This window comes from Cucurbita moschata, unplaced genomic scaffold, assembly GCF_002738365.1.
Source record: "Cucurbita moschata cultivar Rifu unplaced genomic scaffold, Cmos_1.0 Cmo_Scf00050, whole genome shotgun sequence".
Classification (NCBI taxonomy): domain Eukaryota; kingdom Viridiplantae; phylum Streptophyta; class Magnoliopsida; order Cucurbitales; family Cucurbitaceae; genus Cucurbita; species Cucurbita moschata.
Window position 1 is genome coordinate 1,075,671 of NW_019268566.1, and position 10,852 is coordinate 1,086,522.

The 10,852-nt window shown below is 37.4% G+C and overlaps 2 protein-coding genes and 1 non-coding gene across 10 annotated transcripts; 1 reads left to right on the top strand and 2 right to left on the bottom strand.

Moving 5' to 3' along the window:
- Positions 1-222: 222 nt before the first annotated feature.
- TRNAE-CUC lies at positions 223-295 on the bottom strand. The gene has a single exon. It is a non-coding gene; the product is annotated as a tRNA-Glu (tRNA).
- A 993-nt stretch (positions 296-1,288) lies between these two features.
- On the bottom strand, positions 1,289-5,354 carry LOC111435824 (nuclear intron maturase 4, mitochondrial). 8 transcript variants are annotated; one of them, XM_023073395.1, is made up of 5 exons: positions 5,153-5,354; positions 4,811-4,885; positions 4,300-4,723; positions 4,104-4,222; positions 1,289-3,875 (listed from the first exon to the last, which is right to left on the bottom strand). In XM_023073395.1, exons 4-5 carry the CDS (start codon positions 4,210-4,212, stop codon positions 1,339-1,341), a joined length of 2,646 nt encoding a protein of 881 aa, XP_022929163.1. In that variant the 5' UTR covers positions 4,213-4,222; positions 4,300-4,723; positions 4,811-4,885; positions 5,153-5,354; the 3' UTR covers positions 1,289-1,338. The 8 variants fall into 8 exon arrangements, with proteins under 8 accessions (XP_022929163.1, XP_022929162.1, XP_022929160.1 ...); XM_023073394.1 differs by having other exon boundaries at positions 4,658-4,723; positions 4,811-4,988; XM_023073392.1 differs by having other exon boundaries at positions 4,811-4,988.
- Positions 5,355-6,719: 1,365 nt separating this feature from the next.
- LOC111435693 (luminal-binding protein 5) lies at positions 6,720-10,283 on the top strand. Its single transcript, XM_023073165.1, has 7 exons — positions 6,720-6,866; positions 7,625-7,892; positions 7,982-8,196; positions 8,277-8,519; positions 8,607-9,086; positions 9,161-9,398; positions 9,491-10,283. The coding sequence occupies exons 1-7, from the start codon at positions 6,809-6,811 to the stop codon at positions 9,984-9,986; spliced, it is 1,998 nt and encodes a 665-aa protein (XP_022928933.1). The 5' UTR covers positions 6,720-6,808; the 3' UTR covers positions 9,987-10,283.
- The last annotated feature ends 569 nt before the right edge of the window (positions 10,284-10,852 follow it).

Below are 10,852 nucleotides of genomic sequence, written 5' to 3' on the forward strand. Positions count from 1 at the left end.
TTAAATTTGGGCTTTACGTGGCCCAATATAATCGATTAAGAAATAAAAATTAAAAATGTTATGATAGGTCCAATGGGCTTTAATTTTGGGCTTTATGTGGCCCAACATAATCGATTAAAAAATAAAAATTAAGAATGTCATCGTAGGTCCAATGGGCTTTAAATTTGGGCTTTATGTGGCCCAACATAATCATTTGAAAAGCATAATAATATGAAAAAGAATTTCCGTTGCCGGGACTTGAACCCGGGTCTCTCGGGTGAGAGCCGAGTATCCTAACCAACTAGACTACAACGGAATTTTGATTTTTGCTTAGGCGTATATATTTAAATTCTGTAATCTTAATTCATTATTCATAGAACATTATATTATAAGTTTATAAACTATTATTGGATTTAGTAGAATATTTTACATTTTTAATACAAATTATACTTAAATTGAAAATTATCCATTAAATATTTTTTTCAAAAATATATAGAAAGATCGTAAAAACCCGATTCCCACAAGCTTTACACGGATCATCTTCACCCTTACCTCTACAAAAATAATAATAATAAATCACGGAGACGGAGACGAAAATTGAGTAAGACACCAATTAGTTTCATAAGTTAATGGTTGGATTTCCTACTCTTCCGATTATTGAGTTAAAAAAAAGTTATATAAATTTTCAATTTTATATATAAACCTGATTGAATAAAAGTAAACATAATTTTCATACTATCAAAATTGACTTTAGATGTATCTATTGAGCTATGTTCAACCAGTATGACAACACAAGATTTAGCCATATGATTTTAATATGATTTAGCCATCACTTCGTCTTCGAATAATCATTTCGACCAACAGAGTAGAGGTTAGCTCAAACATAATTAATATTCTTCATTCGAGCAATTGAGAAGGTTTCCAACATGATTTCAATATAAACAGCACGTATTCAATTGAATGTTGTTCAAACCTGGCACCATGAAGCTCCAGCCATGGCGTTTCTCTCAGCAAATTTATCCCATGCACAAGCTAAATGAGATCATGCACAGAACAAAAACCACTCACTTTCTTAAGAAGTTGTGAGTTTCGAAGGTGATTCAAGTGTCGAACAAAAGGTTTACTTTGTTCGAAAGCTCCAGAGACAGAGTCGAGCCTCGATTACGGGGAGATTATTCAAGAGCTTCAAAGAAAGAGACCTCATGGGAGACTCTGTGGTGTAATTTGTTCGAGGGGAGGATTGTTGATAATTATTGAGAGTAGTCCCACGTTAGCCATTGGTATGAGACCTTTTGGAGAAACTAAAAGCTAAGCCACAGAGATTATGCTCAAAGTGAACAATATCATACAATTGCGGGATTAGTAGTTCCTAACATTCCATGCACCAAAGTCAACAGATTGCAATGAAATGTGACCCAGATACAAGTCCTTTAAATGTTTCTCGCATAACCCGAATCGTCGTCTGTTCAAGCTCGGGTGGATGGAGCTTGAGAATCCAGTCTTCCATCCCGGAAACTTTTGTCTCTCCATGACATGAAGAGTATAAACACTTGGTGCAGGACTCAAACACCCAATGACAAAACAATTACAAGGACGAGATTGGCTAACCATTCTAGCAAGAGATAGCAAACACAAACCACTGTATGAAATTCCATACATCAATGCCTCATCATTGTCTAAACCATTGGTATCTGATGATTTCTTCTCTTCTTCTTGTTCTATATCAGGGGTGGAGTAAATCTTACTCAGTTCTGACTCAAACTTCTTTTCTATGTCACTTTCGTGCATTCGATGCTTCGCTGCTAGCGTGCGGATACAAGATTGCCTAACTTGATCACAAATTAAGATCAACTCACTGAAGTTAGAACAATTGGTGTACCATCTAAACCAACGACGAGATACTCCGAAAAACCAGTCAATAATTTGAGTGTCATCTTGTAAGATGAGGAAAGGAGAGGGGCATGGATACCCTTTATTTGTGAGTAGCCGATATCGCCGTAGTCGTTTTCCGATGGAATTGACCGGTGCTATAATCTCAGTTACGAAAGTCGGTTTGACAGAAGGATCATAATTTGGTAAAAGAGCAATAGTAGAAGCTGTCTCAGAAGAAACATATTCTTCCACACACCGTTGGAACTCATAAAAGGAGTCTCTAAGTTCCTGAGGAAGAGAAGGTTCCACTACATGCTTAGATAAGATTGTTTCTTCACTCTCTGCAGCTCTTGCGTTTATATTTTGCATCCAAATTTTTAGTAAAGCCTTGTACCAATGATCGGTTTCCATCCCGGCTTTGCGAAAACTCGAAATTTGATTCAAAGAAGGGCTCTGTTCAGCTAAATGCTTAATCTCTGACTCTTTAACCTTCTTCAAGCCATGAGCGAGCCATTTCTTCCCCAACCACACTGTCCAAGCATTCCAAGCCTCCTGCTTTTGAAAAGCAAATAGCTCAACCTTTTCTTTCATCTTATGAACAGCTTTTACAGCAGGACTTTCCTGCTCACTTCTTCTAACCAAACAACCAAGAAAACGAATTCCGTGAGTCGCCTGACACGGTACCATCTCCTCTTGATGATGAACATCCAAATGCAAAGAATTCTGTAAGAAATCTAAAATCTCAGATCTAAACCTCAGAGCAACATCTTTAGAACCTGATATAGCCAAAAAGATTTCGTCCATACAGCGACAACAGTATACTCTTATGTTACCTTTCTCGTCGCCTGGATATTCGGAATCATTTCCTTTCAATTGTCTTCTAAACCAGCTCCGCAGCTTTGATTGTGACCCACCTTGACCTGCATTACTATATTCATTGATAGCTTCATATTTCATAGATAATCTAAAGAATTCTTGATCAAAGAGGTTTAGATAGATGTTCATTAATATAGGAGACAGAACGCCCTCTTGTGGAAGACCGTGACCTTTCGGGAAATCCCCGAACTCCAAATTCAGTGCTCCAGCATCAAATATAGTTCTAATGACAGCAAATAAATTGGGATCTTCTATCTTGTCCTTCATTACTGTAATGAGTTTAGCCATCATAAGTTCATCCATCATTTTGCTTAAGTTGACTGTGAACCACCAATCAGGATTTTTTATCTCTTTTTTGATGTACTTCAATGCTGTTGAGTGTCCTCTTCCACTTCGACAGCCATGAGATATCTTGGAAAAATGTGGCCTAAAAACACACTCCAAAACAATCCTAATGGCCTCCTGAAGAACCTTCAACTTTAGCTTTGGTAAAATGAGTACTTCTTTTCTTGAACTTGATATGGAGAAAGTATTGGCATTGATATCAAAATTACCATTACGAAGCTCTTCAGCCATAGGTTCGAATGAGATTAAATGATCATTCGACGTTACGTCAACATTTGAGTTAATTCTAACACAGTTGTATGCGTTTTGAAGAGTTTTCGGGCAGGCAACCACTTTCTCCATCAAGTCCAAGAACTTCCCGTTCACATATTGTGCCTTCACCCTCTTCTTAATCTGAATTTCAAGGGATCTCTTGAGTTCCATTCGAGTCTTCGATGTTTTCGTATCAACATCGAGAGATTCTTCGACAAGCGAGGCCAAGTTCATGGCCAGTTTACTTTTCTCCATTCCCTTTCCAAGGGATCTCTCGAGTTCCATTCGAGTCTTAGATGTTTTCATATCAACATCAATAGATTCTTCGACAAGCGAGGCCAGGTTCATGGCCAGTTTCCTTTTCTCCGTTCCCTTTTCAAGGGATCTCTCGGGTTCCATTCGAGTCTTAGATGTTTTCATATCAACATCAAGAGATTCTTCGACAAGCGAGGCCAGGTTCATGGCCAGTTTCCTTTTCTCCGTTCCCTTGCCAATTTCATCATCAGTAAAGGCGAGAGCTGAATAGTTTTTAGAACTCTGAACACATTCTCCTGCCATGAGTAATAAAGGTCCAGAAACAGTCAAGAACAAATCACAATCTTCCACATGTTAGAAGAAAAATTACAATTGAAATGATTGATTCAACAAGAAAGTAAAGATCAATTGCGGAACAGAGAAGGTTTCCAGACGGATCTTAACATCATAAAGAAATAAATCAAACATTTCCCAATATGAACACTGAAAAAATAAACTATAACATAATCAGATTGAATGCTTACCAATCTCTGAAACAAAGGATGTATCGACTCTGCAAGCATTTACACTTCGCGAAACTGAAAAGCTCCTCATGTTGATCCAGCAAAATCTTCGAATACCCCCAAATTGCATTTTTGCATACCTGTAAAGAACATTGAGAGAATAGCATCAAAACTATAAATGAACAGTGATATGAACACGACCAAGGAATTTTCATACCTTAAGGTCCAATTACAAGGACGAGAGCTAAGAAGTTATAACAAACTTTAGTCACTTATATTCAAGCTATGGTGAACTCGTCAAAGGAAATTCTAGAAGACATTGGAGACCATCTTTACGTGTTGTGCCAAGTTGAGAATTTATCTCTATCTTGAAGCTCAACTTTGCACAACATGTAAGAAAGGTCTCCAACATCTTCTAGAATTTCCTTTGACGAGCTCGTCATAACTTGAATATAAGTGACTAAAGCTTGTTGTAACTTCTTGCTCGATATTCCCTGGTCGAGCTTCATACCAAATACTTTCCCATCGGGAGAAATTTCTGCGAGCAGACTAAACAATTGAAATTTTCCGTTCACCTCAATCACTTCAGTTCTTTCCAACCAACATGAATGATGAAATCTCGCGTAACAAAACTAAAATCCCTGAAGTAAAACTGGGTTCAATGACTCCATAAACATGTCAATGCTGGAAGAAAAACAGTCAAAACAGCACATGAAGAACCAAGATACCAAGCTGCTAACTGAGGCATTTTATCGAACACCTGGTGCGCATCCTCGCAAGATAAATCGCCAAACATGAAACCCCTATATGAAATTCAGAATCCCAGTTCAACACAAACATTATAACATAAATATGGAGTAGTTGAAGAAATCCAGTGCCAACGAACACTCATTACGGCTCTCGAATCTGAAATCAAAGCATATATAATGGGAAAATTGCAAGACTTCAGTATTAATCGAATGAACATTGTAATTTTGAGCTTAAAAGTTAAGATTCATCAAATACCCACAATTAGATAGGAACGATTTCTCATTAAATATGAGCAATTTTTCATCTTCTCTATTCCATACCTCTGTCACAATGAAGTTTATGGTTGATTGATCGTGAAGATTTCTTCTCTAGAGGGTTCCTTATGAACAGTTATATGCTATTGGCAAACGACCCACGAAACTCCCTCCTCATGTAATCAGAGTTAACAAGAGTTTTCAAGCTTCCTTCGTCGACAGCAAACTTTGGCTCATACGGTTGCTCTGATACCAAACTGGTGCAGCCAGAAATGATCTTCGAAAAATAAAAAAATTATTAATACAACGAGAGAGTGAATTTTAAAATATACTAAATTAATAAAAATATCCAATATTAACTTAAAATTTTAAAAATATGATAGAAAATATTAATATTTTATTTTAAAAATACAAACTTTCAAGCAAAATTCAAAATAACAAAGAGCACTCCTAAAAAATTTTAAAATCTCAAAATTATTTTTTAAACTTTTTTTTTTATTTTAAAAAATAATTTTAAACTTTTATCTTAAATTTTTTTAACTTTTAGAGTTATACTAAGTTACGAAGGATGAAAGATGAATGAACATTTCTAGTCTATATATTAATCGAATTTTTCTTTAAAGATAAAATATATTATTATTATTTTTGAGTAATTTAATGAATTTATATTGGATGTGAATGAAGATTGGATTTTCAATTTTACTTTTGACTCCAACTCGAATCGTTTAAAAGTTTAAAAGCCATCGTCTTTCCCTTTTGGGTGAATAGTTCATTCTCATCTCACTCGTTTTCAACGCAACTCTAACAATAATATTAATGCATCAATAATATTTAAACGCTCATATAAAATTCATTTAAGGTAAAACAGTTAAATGTCAATAGTATATCATTACTCGTTAAAATACATTTCGAGTGTATCTATCAGCATTAACGACGCTTGTTCAAAATTTAATTTCAAACATTAGTGTATCGATAAATTATTAACAATCATTTAAAATAGATTTATAATACAACATTATTAGCGTTTCAAAATATATCCCGTAGTTTATTAATACTCATTCAAAGTTCATATACAGTATGCCAGTACTCGTTCAAAATGTATTCAAAGTACAATGTTCAGGATATCCATAATCTATCGACGTTGATATATCAATATCATAATTCAAATAAAATTTGAACGTCTACATCAGACATATATCATATATATATATATATATATATATATATATATATATTATTTATTATATATAATTCTCTAAAAGTATTATTTGTCGTTGCAAATTTTTATTTATATTTTAACAATGACAATTTAATTTCAGGAAGTATGTAGAAGCCTCTTCACAAATATTGGAAATTAAAATAAAAGGAAAAAATAAAAATAAAAAAGAGAGAGATTGACGGAGAACGGGTCATCATGTACGTATCAGCGCCAATGACATCTCGCCACGCGTAAAAGAAACCAATCGACGGCGAGGATCGTCCCAACACTAGACGCAATATTATTGGCTGAAGCCACGTCACAAGGAATTTTATTGGTCCACGTCATCTTAAATGACATGCATCTACGCAGAATGCAAAATTTCATTGATCTCACCCTATAAAACCATACCTCGCGCTTTCAGTCTTCCCAGTAATTCTGAACTCAACAACTAACCCAAAAGCCTTCTTTTTCTTCTTAATACTTGCGACTTTCAGAGGTTGTTTTTCGACGAGATTATCGCCATGGCTGGCTCCTGGAGAGCTCGAGGGTCTCTGATCGTGTTGGCAATTCTTTTCTTCGGTAATGTTTTCCCCTTCCAATAGTTTAGATCTGGCTTGTTCTTGTTTGATTTGGCTTAGGGAAGTTGTTTAGATCTGAGTGATGTAATTTTTGGTTTTCTGGTGGCTTTGTTTTAGGAGATTGTAGCCTGGGAACCTTGAGCATGATTGTTCTTGTTTTACTGTAATGGCTGTTTGTTAGTTTCGTAGTAGCCATAGATCGAGGAGTGTTTTCTTCGCATTCGTTGATTTTGGCCATTTTAGATAGGGCAGTGTGGCTCCATTGATCTTCGTACTGTTTTTTGGTGATTGCTTTGAGATTCAAGGCGATCTACGTGACATTCTTTGGATTCTTCTGTGTGTTAAAAACGTGTTGGAAAGTTTTTGCTTTGTATCTTTATGAATTAAAATTTATACATTTCTATCTCTTTTAATTTAGGTTGTTGATTAGTCATTGTTGATGTTCTGTATCTGAAAATTTTGTTCAATTCGAGTTAATGTTGGTACGGATGTTTCATTATATGCAAGCATCATTCATTTTTAGTAATGTCTCGCATTAGCTCCTGTTAATAGCTTCATCCGTTACGATTTCGTTAAATTGTATGTTTTAGAATTCCTACGAACATTTTCTTTTAATCTTAGAGTGTAGTGTACGGGTGATATTCATTGGACTTTTGATTATATTTTTTTTTAATGAATGAAAATAGAAGCATTTGGTTTTATCTGTTTGGACGAATGCATGGGTCTATTGGTATTGACCTGGCAGAAGCTGCATTGCAGGAGGCCTATTCGCAATTTCAATCGCGAAGGAGGAAGCAACAAAATTGGGGACTGTCATTGGGATAGATTTGGGAACAACTTACTCTTGTGTTGGAGTGTACAAGAATGGACACGTAGAAATTATAGCGAATGATCAAGGAAACCGTATCACCCCTTCTTGGGTAGCTTTCACTGATACTGAGAGATTGATCGGTGAGGCTGCCAAGAATCAAGCAGCTGTCAACCCTGAAAGGACAGTTTTTGATGTCAAGAGACTTATTGGTAGAAAGTATGCATCCATCTCCCGAGATAACTTTCACTGATTGAGAATCTAATTTACACTAGATTTCTTACAAAAAATTTGGTTTTTTCCCCCAGGTTTGATGATAAAGAGGTTCAGAAAGACATGAAGCTTGTTCCTTATAAGATTGTGAACAAGGATGGAAAGCCTTACATTCAAGTGAAAATCAAGGATGGTGAGACCAAGGTTTTCAGCCCTGAGGAGGTCAGTGCCATGATTCTCACTAAGATGAAGGAAACAGCCGAAGCATTCCTTGGCAAGAAAATCAAGGACGCCGTTGTCACTGTTCCAGGTGAGTAAAGAAATATGATGCCTATCATTCTTCATCTTAATTAGTTTCTTGATCACTGAGTTTGGTTATTTTCTGTGTAGCTTACTTCAATGATGCCCAAAGGCAAGCAACCAAGGATGCCGGTATTATCGCTGGTCTCAACGTTGCTAGGATCATCAATGAGCCTACTGCTGCTGCCATTGCGTATGGTTTGGACAAGAAAGGTGGCGAGAAGAACATTCTTGTGTTTGATCTTGGTGGTGGTACTTTCGATGTCAGTATCTTGACCATCGACAATGGTGTTTTTGAGGTTCTTGCCACAAACGGTGACACTCACTTGGGAGGTAAGAATTTTATGGGATGGAAATCGATTGCTTCTTATGTCACATTATCACTTGCCTTGAATTGATTGTGTACGCACTTTCTCTCAGGTGAGGACTTTGACCAGAGAATCATGGAATACTTCATCAAATTGATTAAGAAGAAGCACGGAAAGGACATCAGCAAGGACAACAGAGCTCTTGGAAAGCTTAGAAGGGAAGCTGAGCGTGCCAAGAGGGCATTGAGTAGCCAGCACCAGGTCCGTGTTGAGATTGAATCCCTCTTTGATGGTACTGACTTCTCCGAGCCATTGACCAGAGCTCGGTTCGAGGAGTTGAACAATGACTTGTTCAGAAAGACCATGGGACCAGTGAAGAAAGCCATGGAAGATGCAGGTTTGCAGAAGAACCAAATCGACGAGATTGTCCTTGTTGGTGGTAGCACCAGGATTCCCAAAGTTCAACAGCTCCTCAAAGATTACTTCGACGGCAAGGAACCCAACAAGGGTGTCAACCCTGATGAGGCCGTTGCTTATGGTGCTGCTGTTCAAGGAAGCATCTTGAGTGGAGAGGGTGGTGAAGAAACCAAGGGTAAAAGTCTCAAATTCTTGCTTATAATGAATGACTTGAACAATTTCTCACGAATCTTTTTGGTTTCGATACAGATATCCTTCTTCTCGACGTTGCGCCCCTTACCCTCGGAATCGAGACTGTTGGTGGAGTTATGACCAAGTTGATCCCCAGAAACACTGTCATCCCAACAAAGAAATCTCAGGTTTTCACCACTTACCAAGATCAGCAAACCACCGTCTCCATTCAGGTCTTCGAAGGTGAGAGGAGTCTCACTAAAGACTGCAGGAACCTTGGCAAATTCGATCTAACTGGCATTCCTCCAGCACCAAGGTATTCACCTCTTTGTCCCTGACCCTTCATTCTGTATCATCATCAGTAGATGTGTTTAAACTAAACAATGTTTGTGTTTTAAACTTGAACAGGGGTACCCCACAAATTGAGGTCACCTTTGAGGTTGATGCCAATGGTATCCTAAACGTGAAGGCTGAAGACAAGGGAACTGGTAAATCCGAGAAGATCACCATTACCAACGACAAGGGTCGATTGAGTCAGGAGGAGATCGACCGGATGGTTCGTGAAGCTGAGGAGTTTGCAGAGGAGGACAAGAAGGTGAAGGAGAGGATTGACGCCCGCAACAGCTTGGAAACGTATGTCTACAACATGAAGAACCAGATCAATGACAAGGACAAGCTTGCTGAGAAGCTTGAGTCTGATGAGAAGGAGAAGATCGAGACAGCTGTTAAGGATGCACTCGAGTGGCTCGACGACAACCAGAGTGCCGAGAAGGAAGACTATGAAGAGAAGCTGAAGGAGGTCGAGGCCGTCTGCAACCCCATCATCACTGCAGTCTACCAGAGATCCGGTGGTGCTCCTGGTGGCGAATCGGCCGAAGATGACGAGTCTCATGATGAGCTCTGAACAAAATGTTAGTAATTTTTATTGAGATTGGTCTTTTGGAAGCAGGAGCTGCAGGAAGGTGAGAAATGAGGAGTATAGAATGGTGGTATTAGACCATCATGCGAAAAAAGAAAACTTACTGTAATTCTTTAGATAGAGCGTTTGCACGTTTTTTGCTTTGCGAATGATGCTTTTGCTTTCCCATGGCGGGGCTGAGGTCTCTTCCAAACATTTTGGATTGGATTTTGTTTTCACTCTTATTCAAACATGTTCCTGTCTTCAGTTTTCATCCATTTCAGTTGATTGACCCTTCTACAACTTTAAATGCATTAGAAATTCCAGTTGTTAATAAAATGTTGACTTAAAAGTCCTTTTTAAATGGTCAATTATTTGAATTCTAGACATTATAATTGAATTATTTAGAATTATCTCTTTTCAGCTTTCTCGATCTTTCCCTTCGTTAAGATTTTAGAACGCTTCTATTCTAAGGAGGTTTTCACGTAAATAATGTTTTGTTTTCCTTTTCAACTAATGTGGGATCTTATTATCCACATTTTTAGGGGCTCAGTGTCCTTGCTATTAGTCGTGTTGCTTATGGTTGCATGCTTATTCCAAATCCCATCTTAGATAAGCCTTACTATTTCACCGGCTTATTCCAAATCCCATCTTAGATAGGCCTTACTATTTCATATGAATCAAGTCTTACAGGCAAAAATGCCCCAAAACAAAATGGGGGATATGTAGTTGTCAACTTCTCCCTACCAGTAAGTCATTGTTGCATTTTGTTTACATTTCCATATAACACAAATTTAAAAAATTTCTCAAATTTTGCTTTCAAAACTCTTTCGAAATCTCGCACTACTCTAGCATTAGATATGGTTCGCATT